The 27,493-nt window shown below is 38.9% G+C and overlaps 1 protein-coding gene and 1 long non-coding RNA gene across 6 annotated transcripts in view; one reads left to right on the plus strand and one right to left on the minus strand.

Moving 5' to 3' along the window:
* Positions 1 to 24,835, plus strand: part of LOC119175829 (uncharacterized) — a 58,293-nt gene extending 33,458 nt beyond the window's left edge. For 2 of the 4 annotated variants that reach the window (XM_075876252.1, XM_075876255.1), the window contains 13 exons: positions 902 to 1,084; positions 3,850 to 3,987; positions 4,074 to 4,157; positions 4,486 to 4,549; positions 7,979 to 8,041; positions 9,293 to 9,413; positions 9,497 to 9,616; positions 12,589 to 12,698; positions 13,870 to 13,963; positions 14,710 to 14,796; positions 15,988 to 16,060; positions 16,566 to 16,644; positions 17,484 to 24,835. In XM_075876252.1, coding sequence (XP_075732367.1) covers positions 902 to 1,084; positions 3,850 to 3,987; positions 4,074 to 4,157; positions 4,486 to 4,549; positions 7,979 to 8,041; positions 9,293 to 9,413; positions 9,497 to 9,616; positions 12,589 to 12,698; positions 13,870 to 13,963; positions 14,710 to 14,796; positions 15,988 to 16,060; positions 16,566 to 16,644; positions 17,484 to 17,604 — 1,337 coding nt within the window. In that variant the 3' untranslated portion in view covers positions 17,605 to 24,835. The remainder of the gene's footprint in view (positions 1 to 901; positions 1,085 to 3,849; positions 3,988 to 4,073; positions 4,158 to 4,485; positions 4,550 to 7,978; positions 8,042 to 9,292; positions 9,414 to 9,496; positions 9,617 to 12,588; positions 12,699 to 13,869; positions 13,964 to 14,709; positions 14,797 to 15,987; positions 16,061 to 16,565; positions 16,645 to 17,483) is intronic. The other 2 variants (XM_075876254.1, XM_075876256.1) reach the window with 2 other exon arrangements.
* Positions 1 to 27,493, minus strand: part of LOC142775007 (uncharacterized) — a 63,997-nt gene that overhangs the window by 25,184 nt on the left and 11,320 nt on the right. The window contains exons 2-3 of one of the 2 annotated variants that reach the window (XR_012886631.1): positions 15,981 to 16,063; positions 12,232 to 12,341 (exon numbers count right to left, since the gene is read on the minus strand). This is a non-coding gene — a long non-coding RNA (uncharacterized LOC142775007). The remainder of the gene's footprint in view (positions 1 to 12,231; positions 12,342 to 15,980; positions 16,064 to 27,493) is intronic. The other variant, XR_012886630.1, reaches the window with a different exon arrangement.

Below are 27,493 nucleotides of genomic sequence, written 5' to 3' on the forward strand. Positions count from 1 at the left end.
TTTCTGTAAATATCACAATCTTCATTTAGATAGGTAAAACTGAATATAGGCTTGCAGGAGAGAACTGTTTGGCCAAAGTAAGAGCAATCAAGTTAACTACCCACTGGGCATATCGGTATAGTTTCATAATGAAGAAAGCGCAACTAGCACGGAGACTAAGAAAGAACACAGGACGGAGGGCTTACTACAAATGAAAATTTTTGTTTGGGGAAGAATGATCCTATATACGCACCACATAAATGTATGTCACTTCAAACCATCGTTGTTATCTAAAATAATTGTGAATCAATAAACGGCAGTAAGAATGAGCGATTGCCTAATACAAAAATGAGCATCTGAAACTGTTAAATATCAAGAAAAGAAATCAATCTTGTCACATCCAAAAAAGCAAATTCAGAATCTGACAGCAGTACAGATGGCTGGCAGACACGCCTGTCTTCCTCTTCTTAATGTGAAAAGCTTCAAATATTTGTCTTATTCTTCACTTCTTGTGCTTGTCAGTGATGACTGTGTCACAAAGTTTTGACCGGCACATGCACTCCTAGCAGTGCATTGCTAATTGAGAGCATAGTGCCTCTTTTAGTGAACTGTGTTGTTTGCAAAGGCACACGTTTGGGTATAGACATGTCTGCCCAATGTATTTTGTTCGACATGTGAGAGGAATACTGTATACAAAATCTTTTTTTTTTTTTTTGTACTTGGCAAATCTTATGCCATGTTTGATACGACATATGTAGTCTCCATGCAAGTTGTGTTTTTTTTTTGTTATGAAGGAAAATCAAGAACTTTTCCTAGGAACATAACGTTTTGCACTACTCTAGCTGTATGTCTTTCTGAATATAGCACTTAGTGTGAACAGCTTGGTAGGCATTTTATTGGTTGTCTCGCATATATGCTTCAGATGCCTCACTAAAAAGAAGCATCGCTTGCTTGAGTGACAGTCCATTGGATAACCAAGGATCAGCCAGTGTCATCAGTGTAATCTGCATGAGAATAAAGGCAGTGCCAGATCTGGCATCAGTGGCATTTGAAGGTAGCACCGTGCCAGAAAAAGTTGAGGTTGCCTTGAAGAATTTAAGGACGGGTACGTACTATAAGTTTTATTCATAATTTTTTTTCGGAAGCTGTGTACTACACTGCGCATTCTTCATGCTGCTGTTAGTTTACGTTTACTAGAATTCATGCAGAAACTGTATTTAGTGCTGAGTTCTTGATGAAAGGGTATGATGCATGAAAACATGTGGTTGAAATGAGCAGTGGTTGTCAGAGGAGTGCTTTTTAGTGCGAAGGAGTGCCCTTGTACATAAGCAATTAACCTGATAAAAACAGGAGCACTTACTTCATACATGTTGTTGTCAAGGCAAAGCCAAGCTCTATTGTAAGCCACTTGAAATTGGAGCACACTTTCATTCTAGCACTTCTGTAGAATCGCATGCTGCTAGTTGTGTGTGGTAGTAGTGCTAGCATTTTGTGAAAGCAAATTTTGTATCTTGAACAAGACCAGAAGAGTGATACACTAGCACGGGTCCTTTACTTAAGCTTGCAATAATCTGATATAAAAGTATGAATGCCAACTGTGTACAAATGAATTCCCGTTGTTGCATACAGACTGCACAAAACTTGGTGCTTGTATATGCACTACTACATGTGTAATGTGCTAACTGCTAATCAAGCTTAGAATGGATATTTCCTGGAGACTGGCAGGCTGTAGGGATGAGGTTCAAAGCGAATTTATTGTGAATAGTGATTTGGCTGAATACTTCTGAATGAAATAGTTTAAGTAGGGTGTATAGTATATTATTGAGAAAAATTTGCATTTTTGTTGCGACTCGACTAATTTGCACCACACTTTTAAGAATTGGAACTAGGCATGTGTGAATGTCATTATTTAGTTCGAAGTAAATTGAAAGCAACTTTGAATAATAACAAAATTTGTCTAGCAAAAGGGTACAAGTTACAACTGGTAAAATACTTTGTTTTTGAATTTTATACTTAGCACACATAAGCTTGTATAACAAGCTTGTAAACTTTTAATAATAGTCAACCCAGCTGGTGGTAAAATGTACACCGTCTTCTTTTATGAAAGAGAACACGCAAGTGTGTGGCCTGCCCTCTGCGGTGGCTGCCTACAGCACCATCAACTAACAGCTATGGAAAACGCACCTGCGTTTGTGGCATTTCATATTGGTGAACGAGATACCGAATCATGGCTAGTGGGCAAACGCTGCTAGATTATGCTCCCACTCTGACAGCGCACTGGCAATGTCCATGGATGATGCTGTAGGCAGCCACCATATAGCGCACCACGCTCTCAGGCGTTCCCTTTCATAAAGGTTGACGGTGTACATTTAGTCTTATAGTGTGGCTTCGTGGCAGTACGAACTCTTTTTGGATTGGCAGTTTCACGGCATAGCATGCCCAAGTTGTAGTTAAACAAGCTTTACAGAGAGGCTAAATGCACTCTAAAAATACATACTAAATTTGTTTATTTTGAATAGTTTGAAATTTTGAATAATCTAAATTTGTGTCCTAGTAAATTCAAGAGCTGTAATATTCGTTCAAATATTTGAGGTGCCCAATATTTGCCCATTTTCATTATTAAAGGCCATCTCTACTGAGGTTGAGCTTATAGGAGTTCTGTGCCCTAATAGATTGTAAACTCTGAATCTGATTTGTGTTATATGCATGGCTGGGCGGGGGTTGGTTGCACATTTTTGGAGCACTTGGGCATGTGGCTGCACTCTCTGGCTCTTCAGTGCTTGCCATCTGTAAGCCTAAGAGCAGCCGCCTATGTGCAATTTAATATGCTCACATTCAGCTAGTTGTATAACATCAGTGTGCTGTTGCTTGTGGTAAATATGCTTAGGACTACTGATTGTCATATGTAGTAGCGAAAAAAATCTCTAGGCTAACTGAGACATATGTATGTAAAAATACTATACCTGTTTTTAACACAGCTAGGTGAACTGTGAATGTCATCTGTTTTTCGTGCCTTATCCTAATACCAAATTTTTTGTGCAGTTTCTACCTATGTCGAAATTCTCACTGAGAATTGCCCATGGCTATCATTAAATTAATTTTGATATGACAATTTTATCATCAAATAAAAAATCTAATTCTGCAGTTGCAATGACATTGTTTTAATGCTTTTTATTCTGTTACATGCCACTTTTAGAGGGAAGGTACTTTAAGAGCACTGAAGTTTTTAAGATTCAACTTGCTGCGAACCTTACGCAGCTTGTATTTTTTTTCCATTTTCGTACTGCTGTGATTCATTTCATATGGAATTGATTTCATGATGCTGTCCAGGAAGTGCCATTAATTTAGGGCTATGAACTGGACCACTGATTCAAATATAGAAGCGTGTGTGTACTTTGAAACTAGAGAAGACATTTGTGGGATCTACAAAAGAGTCACATTCAATAATGCCCCCTGTTTCATATCTGCATGATTGTGTAATTAGTAATTTTATATTAGTAATTGTAGATAAGGTATGCATAATTATGAGCATTATTTCTTGTGGTAAATGCTATGCCCTGGACACATTGTCCTTATTCCTGGAACTTGCAATGTCTTTTCCAAATGGTGAGTAAATAGTATGCCATGACATAATAATGTACTTCAATTAAATTTTTCATGAAAATATTTGGAGCTCTTCAAGTCATGAGACTAACATTATGTACTCAGTTACGAGCTTTGAGGCCGAATTTTTTTTACTTCACTCTACTTTTACGTGCATAAAATTATGGTATTTTATTCATTCATGGGTTGCATATTACCAATTTTACGTAACCCTGGCTAAGGTGGTTTATGATAGCCAATTCAAAGGCAAGATTTTTTTTTCCTTAGCCCGGCGATCATTACAACGAGCAGTGTCTGAGAACAGAATCAAAGTGGCCAAGGTTGTTCGTGGCTGTGTGAATGCTGTTTACGAAGAAATTACTAGGCACTTGGATGTTGTTTCTGAGACACCATCACATATTCCAAGTGAGTGTACCACAGTAGCGCCCAGCTTACTTAACAGATATTTGTTAGATGCCGTACTGAACAATCTTACGAAAAATTTCTCCTAGGTTGTTTGCTGACTGGACTTACCACACCAATGGTTAGCAAGTATCCTGTGGCACGCGAGAAGTCCCTAGACCTTGAGATAACAGGTAATAAGCTCTAAAACAAGTATGAAATGTCTTTTGAAGCAGATTTTCAGAGGGAAGTTGCTAAATGTGCGTGAGCTGTAAGAAAATGCAACACTTTTCTTTGTGGACTTGTTAAATTTCTTAAATTATCCAATATGGTTCACCGGAGTTTATAAATTTAGTTTCATGTTCATTATAAGTGAATTGAGGAATGCATAGCAGTGGCAATTACCTTATAACTGCAATCTAGTTGTCTAGCATATTATGACTTCTGAAATTTATGGATAGGTAGTAGGTGTTTGTGTGAACTTAAAGAAAGTAGGTTATATTGTTTGTTTTTTCCTTGCAGCAATATTGAAGGAAATGGAGTTGCAATCATGTGAGAGCACGAACTCACCTGCTACAGAAGCCAGGTGCGAGACTTTTGTATGACTGTTGCAATTTTTGCTTTATATGTTGTAGTAACAAAAGAACATTGATCATAATGCAAATTTTCACGTTTGAGAACTTTCTTGCTAGTAAAACTGTAACTACAGTCAGTTGTTGGTGCTTTCAGTTGTGATTGGTGCATCAGTAAGTCCTTGTTTTGTGAGGAAAAGAATTGTGAACTCCTAGTGCATTCAGGCAAACTTCTACGGATTGGGTTGTTTCACTGGGTAATCGCTGTGTTTGTGCAAATGGGACATGACCACCAATGTAATGCAAGTAGGGTTACCATCTACCTCAATTTTTGCAGTGCAGTCCCGGCTTTTTGAGCAAATATTTTCGGTTCAGTCTTATTGTCTAGTTAGACATACAACTCTGCTTTTTTCTGCCCTTATTATAATAACTGGTGGCTTTTTTGTATATTCTGGTCTTTTGTGTTAACTTGTTGTGAACATCAGTGCAGTCTCATTTTTCATGTTTAGTGTTCTGTTGGAGTCCCTAACAGTTCAGAAAATATGAAAAATCAGTTCTGCTAGTATGTTATGTGAAGTTAGGTAAATTGCTATCCTCTTAAGTGTAGCATGAAACCATGTACAGTTGAGCAGATGACAGTTTTACTTTTCTTCTATTTGTACTGGTAGTTTGATACCCCTGAAATTATTGCATGTTTTTTTACGTTACTTTCAATTTCGTAGTCATCAGAACAGAAACTTCCCCCTATTATCCTTGTATTTTTTTTTCTCCCATCATGGCTCATCAATGGTTTGCAAACTTGAATACGGCAGTGAAGAGTGTTTTCTGTGGCATAATTGGAGTGGCTGTTGGGGTGTACCTGTCACCGAATGTTGTGTGTTTGAGAGAGCTGGGCAAACTTGTGAGGATAGGGTTGCAGGAAGCTTACCATACGAGCATGACTGGGAAGGGATGCGATGTTGCTCTACCGCAGCTGTGCAAAAAGGCACTACCGCCAAGTTCGTTTACTCTCCGACACCACACAGAAAAGACACTCGGGACAGGTTTATTAACCCAAGATGCAGCACAGTGCGTACACGGTAACTCTACAATACTGATCAAGTAGACTTCCCTGGGTGCTACAGTTACCATACAAAGGGGACTGCTAAGCCTGTGAACCAGAACTTGCCTATCGATTCCGCGCGTGATATGTACTCTTGTAGCAGGCGTCTGATCATCCCTCGTGCAACGACTAAGTGGCAGACGGAAGCGAGCTTTTGTTGAGAGGAAGCCTGAAAGGGGCCAGTGAGGACTGGCATGACAGAGTGGTGGAGCTAGTGTGATATGCGACACCAGGGAGGTAGAAGCATGGCTTGTGTATAGTTTATGACTGAAATGCTGTCGTTTAATGGCTATTTCCGCCAATCTGGCCTCATGGAGCTCGCACTATGTACTAGCTGTGGAACAAGGCAGGCAGAAAGGGGTTAGGCACTCTTGATTCTCACAAGTATCACTCTTCTGCCTCAATCGTTGGCTGTTTCAAGTTCTAATTTTCTTTCAGAGTTTGCATTTTAAACTCCATGCGGTTAAATATTGCAGCTGTGTGCATTTTTTGTGTTTTGTCTAGCATGAATCTGAAAAGAGTGCTTATTTGAACTAGCACATGTATGCGTAAGATCTCTTTGCATTTCTTTTTGCAATTTTGCTATGCTCCTGTGGCTCAATCTGCAGTTATGTTAGTACTTTCACCCTGTGTCCTTGAGCATTCACTTCTTTTCTGAAAAGCTCAGCATGTAAAGGGAAACTCTTTCTTTAGTTGCAGTTTCTATATATAGAAATTATTCACTGATTGTTTATGATTTACTCTTTTTTTTAAGACTTTGGTTGGTGAGCTCTGTGGTAAGCCTTTGGCTGTGTACTGTGGTAGCCTAGTGGCTATGAGCGGTGAACTGCTTTGCTCAAGGTAGCGGGTTCAATGCTTGCCATGGTGGCTGCATTATAGGAAAAAAAACTTGCTTGTAGTACTCATGCTTACATGCACTTAACCCAAGTTGTCAATATTACTAAGAAACTAAGAAATTTCTCTACTAAGGTGTGCCTTATTATGTGATTGTGGTTTCAAGTTTCAAGTTTTATTATTTCCAAAAACAAGGTACAAAATCTAAGATATACAGATGAGGGTCCCAGAGCCAGAGACTTTAGTGGGACCCTCGGTTTGTCGATACAAATCGACGGTAAAATTTATACAGAGCAACAGAAAATTCTTACAATATACGGACATCAAAATGCACTTTGATATCACCAATCAAGCCAATAAGCGCAACACGTTTACGTTTGTAACGTAAAACACCAAACAAGCATAATATATATATATATATATATATATATATATATATATATATATATATATATATATATATATATATATATATATATATATATATATATATATATGAGGGAAAGAAGTGTATACATAAGGGCTCTCAATTCCGTGTTTTGACAGAAAAAAATGAGATCTAACAGACAAAGATGCCAAGGAAAGTATAGGGGAAGTTTGACCGAGTTGTAATGTAAATATTGTAATGTAAATATCAAGAAAGAAAAGTGGGTGAAAAGATAACTTGCCATGGGCAGGAACCGAGCCTGCGACCTTCGGATAACGCATTCAGTGCTCTATCACTGAGCTACCACGGCAGCTATCCCCCCAGTCACTTTATTGGGTATATATGGGAATTTAAACGTGGAAGTGTCAGTCAGCGCCACCAGTAGCCATGGCGGCGAGTGTGGCACACTCTTTATGAGCCTGTGAGGCGTCACATAGCACGTGAACTTATTACCAGTCCACGGCAAGTTATCTGAACTTATTCCTGGCCACGGCAAGTTATCTTTTCACCCACTTTTCTTTCTTGATATTTACATTACAATTCGTGTTAATAACTTCCCCTATACTTTCCTTGGCATTTTTGTCTGTTAGATCTCATTTATATATGCCCCGTCGCGGTGGTCTAGTGGCTAAGGTACTCGGCTGCTGACCCGCAGGTTGCGGGATCGAATTTTGGCTGCGGCGGCTGCATTTACGATGGAGGCAGAAATGTTGTAGGCCCATGTGCTCAGATTTGGGTGCACGTTAAAGAACCACAGGTGGTCAAAATTTCCGGAGCCCTTCACTACGGCATCTCTCATAATGATATGGTGGTTTTGGGACGTTAAACCCCACATATCAATCAATCAATCTCTTATATATATATATAACGTGTTATAGTTGTTAATCCCTGAACGACTTCAGCTCTCATGAAAATTTCTTAGTGTATCATCTTTGAAAATGTATCAAGTGCCATTGTTTATTGTACATTTTTAAGAAGCAGAAGATTTGGAGTGGGTAATCATGAAAGTCAAAGGAATCAAGCACATTGTTTCGATAAGCATTTGTAGTTGTGGTCTTTTTTTTTCTCTATTTCGTGCAGTCCTCCAAAGGATAGTGGTGGTGCTACATTTCCTGCTGAGGAGTTTGGGCATACAATGTCTTTGTAAGTTCATACTTAGCTGTGTATGGAAAATGTTCTTGTGCACTTGTTACCTGTTTTCAATCAATCTACGCATATTCTAGTTGAATTTCCTTGGCTGAAATTTGCTAAAGAATGACTTTTAGGTGAATTGCTTTAATATTATGGTAAAAAAATTTTGTAGATAGTTTTAGAAGCTTTTAAGGCTGTCATATAATAAAGAAAAAGCTGAAAAGCTGCTTTTTGTGTTTTGTGTACTTCAGTCTTGTAAACTGCTACAACTTACAGTCACAGTGCAAAAGTAGAAAACAGTTTGGCAGTAGAACTGTGTGCATGTGGGCAATGCATAATAAGCATGTAATTGGGGAATGCGTCATACAGAGATGCTCGATAGTTTCATGTCCCCAAAGGTTGTTTGCCTTGCATGTCTCTTGGGTCTCCTGTAGTTCGGCTTCCCCTGATGTTCATGCTGTGTTGAAGTCACCGTAGTTATTCGGAAGTGCAAGTCTTCGTGTGATGGTGCCACAAGGCGTAATTTACGAAAGAAGGGAATTTTGAGGGCTCGTTTCTTTTTTGTTTTAGTATAACCTTAATGAAAACCTTCCATTAATGAAGCTAATAAAAGTATAGGTGATGTAATTATACTGTTTTAAATGTGTTGTAGTGATTGTGATACAAATGTGAAGAAAATAAAGTGGACGAACAACTTGCAGCCGGCAGGTTCTGAGTGTGCAACCTTCGGATAATGTGCCCATTGTTCTACCACTAAGCTATTGCAGTGGGTCTCCTCTTGTCCTCTTTATCGGGTATTTATGAGCATGAAAACCCTGAAGAGTGTTAGTGAGCACTGCTTGTAGCCATGAAAGTGATTTTGGAACACTTTCTTTGCCAGCTGGCACGTGATGCCAGCTGTTCACTGGCCCTTGATAATTGATGTTTTACACAATTGTATAAATATCGTAAGTACTTTTGTAAATATATTTTAGCATCTTACTGTGTTTCATAATGAGAGTATATTGTAGTTTATTTTGTTTCAATTAAAAGGCTGGTTAGTAATTGCAATCTCAAAATATCCTACAAGTGCAAATTTAGGTTGATGTGAGAAACTACAGTTGCTGGCACAGGGCAGTTGACGTGTATGTGGATGTCATCGAATGGTGTTATTAATAATTTCTTATAATACTATTTCCCTTGGACATTGGCAATGTTCTTCTCTGTTTTTGAACCAAACTTTTATATGTTCACATGTGTGCATTTTTTTTTTACTTTTTGCAGGCCTAAGCGCCCAGCAAGGTCTCGAGTACCAAGGGCCCACGTGAATGTCAATTACAGATCAAATATTTTTACAAAAACTGGCTGGCGTGAGGCACTCAGTCGCTCCCTCTGGTGCTCTGATGTAAGTCTACCTCTCAGCCTGTGTGTACGTCAGTCTTGCCTTATGTTGTGTCTCTTTTATCCATGTCTCTTGACCTGTTCCAGAGGAGCCTGTGTGTTGGAAATATGAGCTCCAGGAACTGGCTCCAGAACAACAGCACAATATATGCACTCATTCATGAAGTACAGCTTCTTGTTAAGGCCATCTTGGAGGCTGAGGAAGAGGTTGGTACCTATCATTAACATATTTTAACTCATAAACTTTGTTGGAAACACCATAGATGAGTGTTTGTTCATTCTATGTTGGTATACTCCTAAAAAACTGGAGTTCAAGGTCAACCTTACCTTTTCCTTGCTTTTCTTATGCCAAGGCATTGGCACAAAAAAAACCACAGCATATCCACGGAGTGAATGATGATGAGTGGAATAAAGCGTCCATCAGCCCGTCCGTGCTTCCATTCGTCTGTTCGTTCTTGCTTCAGTCTGCGTGACCATCCATGCGTCCGTCTGTCTGTCTGTTTTGCATCCATTTGTGAGCCTGTCTATCCGTCTGTCCGTCCGCCCGTGTGTCCATCTAGTGAACACTCCAAGTACGGCCATCGCACAACCTCTTTGGCACATACCCGCTCCATGCGTCCGTCCATCCGTTCGTCCGTCTGCTAGTCTGTCTGTCCGTTCGTCCATGCATCCGTCTGTGCATCCATCTAGTGAAAATTCCAAGTACCACCATCTCACATCCACTGTGGCACAGGTATGTGTCACCTGTGGCTACGTACAACATCGGAGGATGTACAGACCCATGCCTTAAGGAGCTTTGCCCTTAAAATTCAATGTTCTTCAATATTTTATGCAGACTTCTTGCAGTGAAGTATGCAGCTATTGTTCTGCCAGACTTTTCTTCAATGCTGCATTATTTACTTTCTTGATATCAATTATTTATAGCTAGCCTCTGGGAGTCATTGTCAGTTCCTGGGATGGGGTAGGGGCTGGTAGTCTCTGTCACTCTTCAGGCTTTACGTTGTGAGGTTTTGCCTTTCTGCGTCTCATCCATAGTTAATGCAGGGCAGACAAAGGCCACAAGAAGTGAAGACCAACAATTTATTTGTGAAGTAGAAAAAGAACGAAAAACAGCACGATTGTCTGCCTTGTCTGCTGGGAGGATAGCAGTCTTCCCTGCCGCATGCGGGCTACTTCTTATAAAGCACAAAAGTGGACCACACACCATGTTACTACACAGTTTATGGCATTTGTGTTATGATAGCCTACACACATGACTATTGCAGCATTTTCATTGTTTTCAGAGTTACATAATTTAACCTTGTAGTCAAAAGTGACGTGGCTTTCTCATACCTGTTAATGCTCTTTTATAATCTCTTAACTTTTACAACATGCCATGTATGTACGTGAGGGGGTTATGTTTAATTGCGTGAAGCTGGTGGTGTCATGCCAAGCCTAAGGTGGGCTCCTCCTAGTCAAACCTATTCCGATACACAGCGAGACCAGCGCAGAGAGAAATTCCCATCTGCAGTAGTGAAAACACGTTGCACTGTCTGTCGGGAACCTGTGAAACAGCTTGCATAATAGGTCCCTGGGCACTCAAGGCCGACATGGCTCTGCGCGTCTGATGCGAAACGTTACCGGAGCTAATTGAAGACGGGTGATGTGTGAGCGTACCAACAACTGCAAACACAGGCAATGGCTGTGTTTGCGGTTGGGAAGCCACTGGACTCTAGAGGGTGATGCTTTGCCAACATGACTACATCATGCCACGTGCACACACTACATCATAGTTAGTGTTTTTATTCACCTATGATAGCAGAGAAAAACTTCTTTTCTATAGGTTTGGTGAGCTTTCCCAAACTGATTTCTGCGTCTTGGCAAGTTTGCATTACATCATAAAGAGAAGCTTAAATTGCATTTAAACCATTTAAAGAAAAATAAAAAAATATCATGCAGTTTTCTTCTTTTCTTGAAATCAGAATACTGTGGGCAGCGAGAGTTTGCTCAATCAGAATGATCATGTTTACACGCACTCACTAGATTTATGACTTCCTGCTTTGGAAAATGTGATGTCCTGTACGACAAAACTGTCGAGATAAGCCCCAATAATTCCATTATAAAAAGGCAATGCAGCTGTAGGAATCTGTTGGGTCATTCAATTGGAGCTTGCCAAAACATTGCAGCTATAGCTAGTTGTTGCTTGTATTGCTGTTTGGCTACAACACGCTGCACTGATGCAGCCTGTTGTAGCCAAACAGCAACCTCAATGATCTTGCAGCCTCAATGATCTTCAATACCGTACCCTGCGCGAACTGGTTCCATTCGGTGCCAATTAATTCCTTAATTTCATCAATCTACTTGACTCTTGACATCTTTGGCTGCATCTTTTATCCCTTGGTACCCATCTATGTCACTCTAATTTACATTGGTCATGTGCCCTGCACATTGCGTTAGCAGCTGAGGTTAATTTTTCTTCCTAATGTCAGTATCAGCTACACCTGTCTATTCTTTTACAGACTCTGCTCTCATCCTATCTCTTACTATTATATCCACTATTTTTATTCCATTGCACAATGCATGGTCCTTAACTTTTTGAGTTTCTTTGTTATTCCTCAAATTTATGTATGCACCATACGCTGGTGCAGGTAAAACGCAATGGTTGTACACTTTTCGCTTTTGGCGATGCCTGCTGTAAGTGCTCCTGCCCACCCTCATTCTTCGGCGATATTTCTTGGGTGAAAACGCTGCCCTATCAATAATTCAGGTGGTTGTTGCCACGTGGGCTTAGTTTTATTTTTATGTGGGATTAGGCTTAAGCCACAAAATGTAGCCACACTTACAGAAAGCACAATGGGAAAGAGTGCTCATGTTCATCACATGCGGTCAAGACCGTGAGGTGTGTCGTCGTAACCTCTTCCTCCATTGTCAGGATTCAGTGCACTTGTCAGGACTAGAGAAAAGAATAGAAAAAGTGTTTAAGGCACGCAACCAACCCCTTCAGCTTTTTCAAAGAAACATTTTTGTGATCAATTTGTGAGGTAATAAACACCAATACTGAGGTAAGTTGTTAATTACTTGGAAAAATAGTGCATAACCCCTTTAAATAGCTCATGCATATAACATATAAGAATTCATTCCAAAATGTTACATTTTTGGTTTTTATAGAAGTGTTTAAATGGTCTTTTTTGTTGTTGTAGCTGTGCAGTTCTGACTCTCTCGCACAACTGGCTTATCTCGGACACAAGTTGGCATCAGAAGTGGCGAATGTGTGTTCTCATGTAAAGACCTCCATGAACAACAGAACCAGGTGTGTAAGCATGTTTATCGGATGACTCACAAAAAACTAGTTTGAAAAGATTGCATTAAAACTTGCACCGAGATGCACAAAAAAAAGGCTACATTATGCAGTAACACAATTTTTAAGGCACTGTCTATAGAAGGAAGTGAGGGGAAGCCAAATTAAGCGATAGGTTGCGGTTCATAATTAAAGGCAGAAGCTTGCTCTCTCTTGAAGTGTACAATTTGTTTTTTTGTTTTTTTTTTGATGAGCCTTCACATCGAAACTGTTATGCACTGCATCTTGGTGTACTGCCATGCAGTTTCATTGCTTTTTTGTTTTTTTTTACTGTGGAGCTGTTATATGCTTGATTTTCAGGAGATTGCTGCATGTGTAGACCGAAAACCCCAGCACCACCTAGGGAGTAGTGGTGTATTTTGAAGCATTAAAGTGGGACCTCTGGTGCCCTCTATGTTGTAGCAGAAGAAACTAATGCACTGAAAAAAAAAAAAACATGTAGGGAATACAAAAATAAATCAATAAAATAAAACGAATTTTCTTGGCAAGGTGGGATTTACCCTGAGCCACCATGCTCTCAGAGCGAGTGCCTTGACTACTGGGCCAAACACCCTTGCCTACAGGCAAAAAATTTTTTTGAACAATATGTGTGTGGTGCAAAGCATACGTAAAAAGTGAACACTTTTTACGAAGCTTCGGTGATTTTTGTTTTGGTGGTTATAAAAACCCTCTGCAGGACAAGATATGATGCCAACATGGGCAATTGAGCACATCAGGAAAGTTGATCCTTTAAGCAATGTCATGCCTAGCATGCATTTTTTTATGTGCCTTTTAAGAGGCTGGTGAGAATGTTGACAAGTGTTGCAAAGAAGACATCGATGCCATCCAAAAAGAGTGCTCTGGGATGCACTGCATCCTACAATGAAACTTTGCTCTTGCATATCCCTTAGACAACTCCCTGTCAGCTCCCCTGGTCACCCACCTTCACAGAGTGGAATGGCTCCGAGTTTTTTCAAAATCTTTTTTTTAATGCATTTTGTTGTTCAAAATTTAGCTTCCCTGAAACAAGATAGCTTTAGTCTTTTATTTTTATTTATTTTGAGTGGTTCAGTTACTGTTGCAGGCCAAATTCTCATCCCTTAAGACTAAGCCACTGTATGGTACTGTGTGACTGCTCTTTCAGGTTGCTTCTGGGTGTGGAAAAAGCGCAAAATGACATTGAGTTCACGGCTCGTCAGATGCAGCTGTTTTTGGATCTTGGAAAGGATAAACCTGTGGTGAGTGCTGAAGTGAAATTGAGTGGTGCAGGCTATCACGTTAGCTTGAAGTCTGATATCGTTTACCCCATCACATAGTTTAAATGTCATGCTGACTATGCCAGTATGCCAAAGTTGTGTGTCCATGCTGAACTTAACCACAAGCACATTCATTAGGTCAAGCTCCTGTGTGTGTGTGTGTTTTTTTTACAGTAAAGTAAATGAAAATTTCCGAGGCTCTCGTCACTCTTTATGAGCATATTTATGCTTTGGCTTATGATGAGCTATTTGAAACTGTCCTTGACACCACAGTCTGCTTGGTACTAGCCTTACAGTTTACCTTGTTTGTGAAAAGCAGTATGGGATAGAAAAACTTCATTAAATATTAAAGCACCTAAATGAAGTCGAAGTTATGATGAAAAACCCATCTGGTTGGGAAGCAGCATTATAAAAAGTAAAAGAGTAACAGTGACTATATAAGGCTAAAACGTCTCGTCTCCTGTGACAAGAGCCTTGTTCACCATAAAATTTTTTGTAGTTGGTGTTCCTTCTTTACTATAAAAGGAACGGGTTGCATGAAATAGACTAATGCAGTGAAGAAACACAACTCTCCTAAAATTTTGAATATAGCTACATGAAAATTTTATTGTAATTAGTGAAATAGTTGTTTATATGTTCTTATAGAACATTTTTACATGAAGTATACTTCATGTAATTAGGTCTGAAACTAAAAGTAGTATCAACAAAAGTGGCATTGTGCATTTCAGGCCAACATGACTGTTGCACCATTTGCCCAGAATTTCCTGCTTTTAGCATCTGAAATATCAAAGGCACTTCCTATTCTATGTGGTCAGGTAAGTGCAAGATCTTGAATGTAAATTTTACTTGAACCATACTATAAATATATCAGAACTGTATTTGCTGATGACGTATGTATAGTGCACTTCATACTCTCAGGGAAGCCATAACTTTTTTGTTTCGTAACTAGTGAGAGGGGACACTTTGGTTGACTTTCTGTGTAGTGTACAGTGTAGTACTCATGGATAGAAACAGGAGAATTTAGGGCAAAGTAAGGCACATGCTCACTTTTCCACCATTTTCAGTTCGGGTTACACTATAGGCACAGTTATGACTCAACTGCGTAGATCAGAGCCAACATTGCCTTTAGACACTAAATTTGGTGCGACATGGCGTTATTATCTCGAGAAATTGCGCATGCCAGCCTTTATAGTACTATATAACTTGATGTCTGGTTTGAATCTGCGAGTACCTTACATGTCTGTGCATTAATTTAGCACTATGTCTGCATAGGTAAGATTTTTCAAGCTGCATTCTTAATAGGGACCATTAATAGTGATCAGTTGAATAAAGTTTGATTCGTGAACATATCAGTGCAACATATTTAGTACAAAAATATTTTGAGCAATGCTGCAGCAAAATATTGTTATACAAAGTAATAACAGGATCCTGTTGGTTCTTACAGAAAGCTTGTGCGAATAATGTTATCCATTACATGGCAAAATCTGATACATATTCAAGCTTTGTGTATGTTTTTAAAGAGTGATACGGGTCAAAGCATTGCGTGCAGCACTTTTAAACATTATTCCATAAAATCCTTGAAATTTTAAGACAAAGCCAGATGCGGCACACACCTAACTCGGCCAGTGGCTTACCACATTAGTTTCTTTTTTTCCTCTGAGTAATAGTATACTTTGAAGTGATGTTTGTCTATATTTCATGCTTTTCTGTTACATAGGGGATAGGTAACGCCACACATGTGCTAGCCTTGTTTTTAATCTTGGGTGCTGCACTGAGCTGCCTTTGTTTGCAACAAATTTTTGTTGTTGTTTCCTGACATTAGTGAGATTTCATGGAGTTTTGGAAGCAAAAATAAAAAAAGTTTGAATTGTATAATGAGTAGAAAGAAAGGTTTGGTGTAAACTGAAGTTTCACTTGCCACGTTAGGTCATTGCAGCATACTTATACCCTGCATTATATTACACACGAGTATGTTTACATTCTTAATTTGTAAATATACCTTTCAGTCTTGCAACGGTGCTGTGATGGACTCACCGGTCGTGGTCACCTTGCTGCCTGCTCATGAAAAGTTGTCCCCAGGTGCTGCAAGTATCGCAAGCAGCACTTCTGCATGAGTTTTGTGAATGTGTCATGTTGTTTTTACTTGTTTGTACTCTAGGAATCATATAAGTGCCTACAAATTATGAGCAGCGTTCTGTCATGCTGCTTGTTTTTTGTTATTTGTGCCTTAATACAGTTTCTTTAATGAGCATAGTCTGAAATTTCTCTTGGATACTGTGCAGAAGCCACTAGTTGTGTCCTTTACATGATGTATGTTGCGATAACTGCTAGTTTAAACGGCGGGGGGGGGGGGGGGGGGGGCTTAGCATTTCAGTGAATATTTATAGCTGGAAACAGTGCTTTGAATCGAGCTGATCCGGTCTGCTGTGGTGGTGTAGCAGTTTTGGTGCTCAGCTACAGAACCTGAGGTCGCAGGTTTGATCCTGGCTGCTCCAATTGCATTTCATTGGAGATGAATTGTTAGTGGCTCATGTTAATTCAATGTCAGTGCAGGTTATGAACACCAGATGGTAAAAATTTTCAGAGCCCTCCACTGCAGCATTCTTCATAATCATATCAAGGTTTTGGGACATTGAACTCCAGGTCATAACACCGTGTTCAAGGTATTGTTATTCTTATAATTATTGTTACTATTGACATTATCTGTCATATATTTAATTTTGCAAATAATATGCTTATTGCATCTACAACTTATAATGTGCCTTAGTGTTCTGAATTTTATGTAGGCTTAAATTTCTCAAAATAAGGGTTTACTGAGTTAGTTTGTTATTCATAATCTTGTGACAAAAAGGGCAACACAAACTAAACACAGAAGGTAAACACAGCATTCACACTACCAACCAAAACTTTTATTGAAATTTGACGAATATATCTAAAGAACTGATGTTTTGGAAATTGAAGAGGCCCTTTTTTTTGGCTAACCAATTTAGTGAAGAGTGTATTGTTAGACCAGCTGTTGTGCTGAAGGCCAAAGAGATAGGCTATAATATTATACTTTGCTTTTTAAACTATAAATGCGATATAAAGTTTAATTCTTTTTATATATCTGTGCGCCATTCTATCAAACTTTCTATTAGTGTTAGTGTCAAGGTCGTGTTTGTCTTCCTTTCACATCTCATGTTGAGTGTCTGTTGGGCTTTTTGTCACTGGAACGCTTACAATAATTTTGATTTATTTCTGTGCTGTGGGTGCCTATCTGTTGCTATGATTGATGATTTGCATGTACTAGTATAATTCCTTTGGTGTTGTTCCATTGCTCTAGATTTACATTTTTTTAGAGAAACATCTTGCTTAATGTTGTATCAGTGACCCAGCGATGACGGGCCTATACAAGTGTGATAGGTCGGCTAAAATTACGGTGCTCACTCAGGCTCACTCATGAAATATATTTTGCACTTGGGACTCACTCGGACTCAGACTCACCGAAATTTTTCTGAGCCAGGCTCACTTGGACTCGCACTCGCGAAACTCTTCTTCAACCGGACTCACTGGGACTCAGACTCACCAAAATATTACTCACCTGGACTCAGCTCGTACTCAAGGCTCAATTTGAGTCTGAGTGAGTCGACTCATGAGTCCGTAAGTCTAAAATCAGCTTTCTTTAATCATGGTGTCAATGCTGTACCCCAATATCTCAAACAATCTGTGCTTTTCTTGGTGCCGTTTGGTATAGTACCTTTGAGTACAAGTTGAGTGGTTGTAAATTAGCAAGGTCATTTTTATTGAAAGAGATGACAGCATAAATAGAATCAAGAACTTCCCCAGAAGAGTTGGCAGAGGGGGAGTGCAAGGCACCCCCCTAAGTAGTTGGCGCCTCTAATTAATAAATATTGAAATGGCGTATGAATGATACTGTTTTGGAATACTTGTGTGTAAAAGTGAGTATAACTGAGAATACATGTAAGGCTCATAATAATGCTGAATATGAGTAGATAAGATGATTGCATTATATATCGCTCAATAACCTGTACCGATGATCACCTAACACTGCAAAATGACCTCAACAAGATTAATGACTGGTGCAAAAAATGACTTATGTCGCTAAACAAGCAGAAGTGCAAAATTATGTGTTTTACACGCAAGCAACATATTTCTAGCCATTCGTACATAATTGATGACTACCCTCTGTCGTACGCATCATCCTACAAGTACCTCGGTATTCATTTCACACCAAATCTTTCTTGGTCACACCATATCACCACCATTTGTGCGAAAGCTTCAAAATCATTGGGTTACTTACGCCACAACTTGCATAGCTGTCCATCCCATGTTCGGCAGCTAGCTTATCAGACCTTCGTTCGCCCGCAACTTGAATTCGCCGCATCGATCTGGTCCCCATACCAAAATTACTTAATCAACATGCTTGAAGTTATTCAAAATAGGGCAGCCCGATTTATCTCACGAAATTACGACTACCATAGCAGCATAACGGAAATTAAACTTTGCCTTTCTCTTCAACTATTGAGTACTCGGCGTGATATTTCTCTCCTATGCCTCTTCCATAAGTATGTTTACAGTAACAAACCATTCCCATTTCAACTCGATAAACCTTGCGTTACATCTCGTAGGTTGCATAATAACTTAAGTTTCACGCGATTATATGGGTCAACGGGCGCCTTTAACTCATCGGCTCTTCCTCGCGTCATCCGCTTGTGGAATGATCTCTCGAATGACATTGCATATCAATCAGACCCTGAAAAATTCAGACAACTTCTTCACTCTTTCTTTCAGTCATAGACACTTCGATTGGTTCCTTTTTACAAGTATTTGTTGCACCTCCTGTATCGTTTCAGTGTAATTATATTCATTCGTTTTTTTTTCATTTCCTCCCGCTTACAGCTTAGGGCCTTGTGTTCGTTCAGTAAAGAGCACGCACTATTTTTTTTTTTTTTCACACTTTGTGACCGCCTGCATTTTCCTACTTTATAATGTTCTTATACACACGAGAAAAACTCTCTTATCGCCCTTTATTATCCTGTATTTCTTAAACAAGAACAAATTGCTTTCTACACGCTGCTCTAAAATATTTTTGGCTACGTGTGTGCTAGGTGTTTTTTAGTAAGTGTATTGCGGATATTTGTTCTCCTCCCACCAGCAATGTTCCGATGTGTAATTTCAAATGACTTTTTGTACATTCTCTCTTTAGTGACATATAACGTTATTTCTTGTTGTGTTCTTTCAAAGTTTGATGTTTCCTTACGGTTTTGTCGTGACACTCACCCTTTGTAACCCCCCTTACACAATGCCCTGCAACAAGGGCCTGTAAGGTATTTTTAAATAAAAAAAAAAAAATAAGTCGGCAAACATAAGTGCACCTCACTCTGACTCAGTCAAGATACATCTCTTGCGTTTTGGTCGCACTCGGACTTAGACTCATTCAAATTTTCCTGAGTCAGACTCACTCATATCAAACTCGCCAGCATATTACTCACCCGGACATGCTCAAACTCAGACTCACAGTGTAATCTTAGTCTGAGTGAGTCAACTTATGAGTAAGTTCGCCGGCCTTTGCTGTTAGCTTCCCTTTCAATGATTATGGCTTGATCAACAAGAGCTGTGCTCCACGAGGGCAGCAGAAGGATGTTTTTCTCCTTATCCAGAATCAGATTCAGCCATAACTCTACTAAATATATTTAAAACGCGATGTATTTAGTTGTGCTGAATAAGTTAATTCTCAAAGCTGCCTTAACCGTTGTTTTTTGTATTTGACATAATGGTGTAATTATAAGGCAAAATGGTGCTACTTTAGTATAATGTTAACAAGGTTGCAGAACTAATTACATGTTATGTTCATAACTGACAAGCTGCAGTCAATCACTGATGGTGAAAAAACTAATTACTATAGCTAACGGGAAAATAATGGTTCGTTAGTTGCTTAAAATAAAGTGTTGAAGGAAAATTAGTTTGAGGACTCATTTATTTGTTTGACACAATGTTCGTGAAGTTCAATTTTTCTTTTAGTTTTTATTAACATCACAATAAATCAGGAACATAAAAAAAAGGTAGGCACAAAAGGTGTGCAGAATAGTAATCAAAGTGCATACCAGTACAAACATAAATGGAAGACTTTACGATGTTACATCTTCACTTTGTTGCTGTTTGTGCTGTTTATGAGGTAGGGGTGCCATATCTCTCTAGGTTATTTAGAGTTTCTGGGTAGCTTAAGATATTTGGGTTCATGGAGCCAAAGGTCACGAGGTCAATTCCCAGTTGCCGCAGTGGCATGTTGATGGAGGCCAATCGCTAGAGGTCGATGTGCTTAGTTGTATGTGCTCGTTAACCCCGTGTGGTCAAAATTTCCAAGGCCCTCCTCTACGGCATCTCTCATAACTATTTGGGTTTTGACACGTTAGACCCTGCAATTATTATTAGGATATTTGTGTTTATACCACCTCATTTGTTGGTAGTAACTCGACTTTTGACTGTAAGGCCTCTTTTGTACGACATTTTTTTTCGGCGACTAATCATCTGCTGGCACGAAGCAGCCAATGCAAAACTTGAGGGAAAATATGTAATTGGATGATTTCGACTGATTTAATTTTAGCAATGTTTGTTTTTAGTGTCCTTCGAAGGATGATATCATCTCACCGGTGCAATTCACGTGCATCATACAGGACAATGTTTGGGCTGTATGATGTGGATAATCTGTAACTTGTTACTGAACATCATGAAATGTTCGAGCCAAGTTTTGATGCATACATTGTGAGAGCTATGCACTTATGAAAAGTGATGGGCTGAACAACTTTATTGGGTAGTTTGAAAGTTGTTGTAATTTTTGTGTTATAAAAGCAGGTGATGAATGTGTTTACGTAGAGACCTCTAGCTTGATCATAACCAGTGTGTTTCCAGCTGCTCCACTAGTTACTGGCCTTTAGCCTCAGAAGGCCATTTGCGCAATAAGTATATTTGCTATATGGCAATGTGAAATGATGCATGACATGTAATATCAGGCTATAATGCATAATTCACTTCTTATACAGGTTTTGTTTTGCACTTGGTCCTCATACTGTCACTTATACCTTCACTGCTGTCCCTAATTTTTATGCTTTTTACAATAATTTCTTATAGGGGATAACAGTATAATAATTTAGTAATGATAATTTATTAATATGTTACAGGTTTATCAAAAGTAAGCGGCCACTCATTGTAGTAGCTCTTAAGGGACGGTAAAAGGCAACTCTGGTGAAGTATCCTAGTATTTTTCAGTACATGATTTGTCTTTTTGTGGTCAGGAAAGGTGGTGTAATACAAATCGAATCTCTTTATTGTGAAATTGTCTAAATGTGTAATAACCTTAGTTGCATACAACTTAGAACTGCACGGCATTTCCTCCTCAAACACAGATGCACACCAGCCTGTACCAATGGGTGTGCACTCCGGTAAGATATTATGAGCTGGGTGGCCGCTGGTTCCCCCTTCGGAGCACATCGTCACATGCATGAGCAGGACTATATTTTTAGTCACAGAGGTAATCGGCTGCTGTGCTTTGGTCCTCTTGATGGGTGAGGGGGCTTTTCTGAATGCTTTAAGTTATATCCAACTATGGCAATCATGGTTGGCACAATCATATAAGTATACATACCTTGCAACAATGTGCTATCAGTCCATTAGCACATGTTTGAAGTTGGGAGGTGCACTGATAGCAATGGCTGCATGCTGAACAATTGGGGAGGAAAAACAATGCTAAAAAACGGGTAACAACTAGTTAGCAGCTCGTAACTTCCTTGACTCGAAGCAGATCACTTGAAGTATTGACACTAAATTTTGAAGGCGAGATAACTTGTGTGATAGATTTATGTGGACACACATACATCAACTACAAATTATCAATATAGAATATAGTCCAGAACTTATATAAAATGAATTTTAAAGTTTGATAACATTTTGATTTTAGTATTGAAAATGACAAACGCATGAGAGATGACAGTACAAGTGCTTGTCTTTCAACTCTCGTATGTTCATCTTTTAGCGCTAAACTCAAGCTGTCATCAAGTGTTCACCAACTCACTCAGGAAAAAGTTCTTATTAGGCAATTTCAAAGTGTATCCTATAAAAGTAAGGGCAAAATGGAGCCCCTAACCACATGTACATTAATATGGTTTTAATGTAAACAACCAAAAACCACCTATGTTATGAGTTTGTAGTGGCTGTCATGCTCCTGTGTACGGTGTCTGCCGCAGTTGTCAATATAGTACTTGTGTGGCCGTCACCGTATTGTGTGGCCTTGTGGCCATCTGTGTTAACACAAAAAAACCAACTTGGTCTTGGTGCTCTCTAAAATTGAAAGTGCGACTGGGTGATATAAAACTGGCTCCAAATAATGAACCATGATATGCTTGAGCAAATGAGGTTTGCAGCTGCAATAAGTTGGTTATTAGCTACGTACTTATTGCAACCAAAAGGAACAAGATACAAAATTCTTGCGTCAATCCTTTTCTTGAAGGGACACTAAAATTAAACACTGAATTAATTTAGATTAAAAATTGTGCTCTAAAAACTATGATGTTAATTTCAGTTCCATAGGTTAACTGATAGGGAAGAAAACTAATGTTAAAGAATAATTTAAATTTGGCCCAGAAAACAATGCGCATAATTTCACATATTTCCAATCGTGCTTTTCATATTTTTGGCGACTTTGGCTCGATGAGATTTCCGAAAACTTGGTGTGTTAAGGCTATAGCCCTATCAAAGAGCAGTGGGATTAAGACCTGTGTAGTACCTGGCAGGTACTGTCAAAATTCATGACATCCCGACATTTGATGCGAGAATATCTGGGTGGAATTTTAACCGGCATTTCCTTTTTGAAAGTTTTCTTACTAACCAAGCATGTTTTTGTGTCAAGCATAGTGATTTTGGAATGGTGCGAAACATTATTATAAGCAAAATTGTTTTTTTTCTCTAGTGTTCCTTTAATTTCTGGTGCAATGATTTCATAATGGTGTCTCGTAAATGCCAACACATTAAAAAAAAGTACTTGTTTGTAACTCTTTAATGGCAGTTGGCTTTGTTGGTTTTAGATATCACATTTGGTCTCATAATCACACTGAGTGAAATAATCGCCCAGTTAAAACTTAACTGTTCACATAAAGGGTGTCTGTAGTTTGATGGGACAAATGAAATGCTTCAGTTGACATTTGGTGTAGTCACGAAATCTGCTATAAAGCTTTACTTATTAGTTGTAAAAGAATGGCCTTACTGAGTGACCCTTAATTATCTGGAATGCATGTACATGATTAAGACTACTGCATCTAGAAAAATGTCGGGCTTCCCTTTAAAATTCTTGCGCTAGCATTGTGGTTTGTTCAAATTTCAGTAAGGTTAATAATTTAAATTTCAAACTTTTCTGCTCTATGTGTTACAAACACCATGAATTTTCTTTTTTTTTGGGGGGGGGGGGGGGGTGGTCCAGTTAGCTATTTTTAATGGGATGTAGTAGAGCTAACTGGTCCCAACTGTGTTTGAAAGATTAATTGCTCCAGTGAAATATTTAAGTGTTTTTATTCTTTGCTAATTTGACTTTGTTGTATGTGTGTGTATTTGTGTGTATATTATGACTGCATTTGCTTTTTGCTCCATGACAGTCAATGAATGCAGGTTATGGGACGCTGTTGTTGCCACTTTGCAAACGTTTTGTTGTGTAACAATGGGAATCATATTATAGGTGGCAGGTGAGAGAACATGTTAATGGTATTGAAGAGAGTATGTGCCAATACTGTCTTAGTTTCCGTGTGCTGCTGATGCCCAGCATGCAAAATGCCATTTTTATACACTTTTCTTTGGGAGAACATTTCTAATCTTACATTCCTTACTCACAAAATAGAATAGTTTCAACATAGCCTACTAGCTGTGCACCTTGAGTACATTAAACCTCACCATTTAATTCTTAAAGTATGGTGTGTGCATGTTATATTTTGTAACTGTAAATGTTGTCTGTTTTGCTTTAAAGATTTTTTGCACCAAAATAATTGCTGGGTATGCTGGCTGTAGCATTATTTGCAGTAATGATTTTAATATGGAACTGTACACTTTTGCATTGCCCATAGCTATAATATTGTATTTTTCTGCAGAAGGTTGATGCTATACACATGATCTGGGAATGATTTAAACACAGGATTGACTTCCTTGTCTCTACATCACTTGCTTGAATAGTAGAATAATAATAAATTCAGAATAATAGAATAGTAAATAATAAAGCAAATAGAATAATAAAGCAAAGGACATCTGATTCACGGCTATATAGTGTGCATACGCATGGTTTTGTTTCTGTATTTTCTGTATGTACTTATACATTCACTGGTTCTATTGATATTCTGCTCGTGTAGCACACCTGCCCCTGAGGAATAAGAATGGACGTCAGCTGCATTGCTCAAGTCTGTCCCTATTGCTCATGATCACGAATGTCCGAGAAACATCAAAGTGGGGTCATAATACGTATGAATTGTGATCACGAAGCTGGCGAATTGCTTGTTGTTCAAGGCCGAGATATGTTATAGAAGAAAATCGCTCAGACACAGCAGTATCAATGTTGTATTCAGCAGTGATTATGAACAGGTTTTAATTTAAATATTTTATATTTCCTTTACGATATCAAATCATTTCTTAATATCTGTGATTGTTGTAGAGAAACTCAACTGTATTAGATATTATTTATTACAAATATTTGCATGGTTCTTTTACTTTCCGTCCTCTAGAAGTATATTTTGATACTCTCTGTTCAGTGCCTTAACTCGGTGGTGTTGCTCCCCCACAATCGTGTAAAAGAATGCAAATAAATCATTACTTTTTAAGTGCTCACATTTTTTTGGTGGGCAGATCTTTAGCTCTCTCCTGACAGTTGTGATTATACTGTCCAGGAATGGTGTCCAAAAAGGAATCATGTCTTCTAAAAAACGGCCACTTTTATAAAGGTGAGTTCTTATCTTCAGAGTTGGTCCTAAGCTCATCGACTGTGGGGCAAACTAATCTGTGATATTAGGTTTACCATCTTGGTCTAGTTTTGGTATAAAGTTCAGGATGTAAAACATGGTTTATGGTAAGATGGAAGCTGTTACAGCAAGTGGCACATCGATGTAATGATCTATAGTAAATGTACATCAAACTGTTCTTGGGGCTTAGCACGTGTGAAGTGAAAACTCTGAAGCTTTATCACTTCATAGCTGCATTAAGCTACAGCTCGCCAACTTATGTGACCACTTCGATTTTGGAGCTCGAAGAATGACTTCACCGCAGAGATTCTGCGATCGTGGCCAATTTTTCTGACCTTTGAGCTTGAAGTAGTGATCTTTACATGGTCAGGGAGTCCTACAAAATGACATATGTAATGCCAAACTTGAATCACTGGCTTAAATATATTGTCAGCACATATGGACACAATTGTAGAAGCCAATGCTTCTACAATTTTAATGCCAATGCAATTGTCATTAAATCTACAACATGGACATGTGCGCCACTTTCATTTTGCCAGTGGTTCAAAACAAATTGGTAAAATTTTATTGCAGTTTATAAAAACTCGTGAGGAAGCTTTAGCTAGGAACAAACTCTGATGCCACAGGTTCAGGTACTGTACTCACTGATTGAAACAGGACAATTATGGGCAAATAAATCACGCACTTTCGTTTCCACTGTTTTCGGTTCGGATCATATCGGCGTAACTTCAACACGGGCATGTATATCAGACCCAACTTTATCTTTAGAGACCTCATTTGTTGCGGCATTGCATGGTTATCGCTAGCTATTGTGCATTTCGGTAGTTATACTAAAAATTTGATGTGGCATTTATATCTGTTAGTAGTTTACATGTTAAATGCAGAAATGCTTATAGGAAACATCATTTGGTAGATTTGAATAATGTTTGCTGCATTTGAGCGATAAAATTATAGTGACTGTAGAAAGCAGAATTTTAATTTAGGGCCACAAATCTTTTTTTCAAAGACTACTAAAAAATTGGTTAGCTTAAAAGAAGTATAGATGCATTTAGCTATGACTGCACCAAAAAATGATGCAGGGGTTATGTGAGGTGCCTCTGTTGGTGCATAAAAAGCGGGCATAACTAACATAAGTTTGAAGGTTATCTGATTTGTTAATTTATAAAGCTTTATAGCACTACATAGCAAAATATAGGTCACATTTTATCATGATGTATGGTACATCAGCTTTGTTCTCTTTAAATGAATCGCCTGCCATGGTGGTTTAATGGTTGTGGTGCTCGACTGCTGATCTGCAGGTCGAGGGATCGAATCCTGGCTGCCGTGGCCGCACTTTTGATGTAGATAAAAACACTTGAGGCCCATGTACTTAGATTTAGATGCACATGAGAGAACCCTCATGGAAGTTGGAGGAAGTTGGAGTGGAAGTTGGAGGCAGGGTAGTTAGACAGGACACTTGCAAGCTTTCCCAGGAAACGAAGAACCTAATTAAGAAGCGTCAAATCATGAAAGTGTCAAGTACAACAGACAAAATAGAACTGGCAGAGCTTTCGAAGTTGATTAATAGACGTAAGGTATGCGATGTAAGAAGGTATAACATGGAGAGAATTGAACACGCTCTGAAAAACGGAGGAAGTGTCAAAGCATTGAAGAGGAAACTTGGGATAGGCAAAAGTCGGATGTATGCACTAAGGGACAAAGAAGGCAAAATAACTACCAATATGGATAGGATAGTTAAAATAGCAGAGGAGTTTTACAGAGATCTGTACAGTAGCCGTGACAACCACGGCCTTAATACTATAAGAACTAGCAGTAACCCAGATTACACCCCACCAGTAATGATAGAAGAAGTCAGGAAAGCTTTGGAGAGCATGCAAAGGGGCAAAGCTGCTGGTGAGGATCAGGTAACATCAGATCTGCTGAAAGATGGAGGACAGATTGTGTTAGAAAAACTAGCCACCCTGTTTACGAGGTGTCTCCTGACGGGAAGAGTACCAGAGTCTTGGAAGAACGCTAACATCATCTTAATACATAAGAAAGGAGATGGCAAGGACTTGAAGAATTACAGGCCGATCAGCTTGCTCTCTGTAGTATACAAGCTATTTACAAAGGTAATTGCTAACAGAGTAAAGAAAACATTAGAATTCAATCAACCAAAGGAACAAGCAGGATTTCGAACAGGCTACTCAACAATTGACCACATTCATACTATCAATCAGGTAATAGAGAAATGCTCAGAGTATAACCAACCCCTATACATAGCCTTCATAGATTACGAGAAAGCGTTTGATTCAGTAGAAATATCAGCCGTCATGCAAACACTGCGGAATCAGGGCGTAGATGAAGTATATATAAACATTCTGGAAGAAATCTACAGGGGATCAACTGCTACCATAGTGCTTCATAAAGAAAGCAACAGAATACCAATCAAGAAGGGTGTAAGGCAGGGGGACACAATTTCCCCAATGCTATTTACCGCGTGCTTACAGGAGGTTTTCAGAAGCCTAGAATGGGAACAGTTAGGAAT

Source organism: Rhipicephalus microplus, chromosome X (assembly GCF_043290135.1).
Source record: "Rhipicephalus microplus isolate Deutch F79 chromosome X, USDA_Rmic, whole genome shotgun sequence".
Taxonomy (NCBI): domain Eukaryota; kingdom Metazoa; phylum Arthropoda; class Arachnida; order Ixodida; family Ixodidae; genus Rhipicephalus; species Rhipicephalus microplus.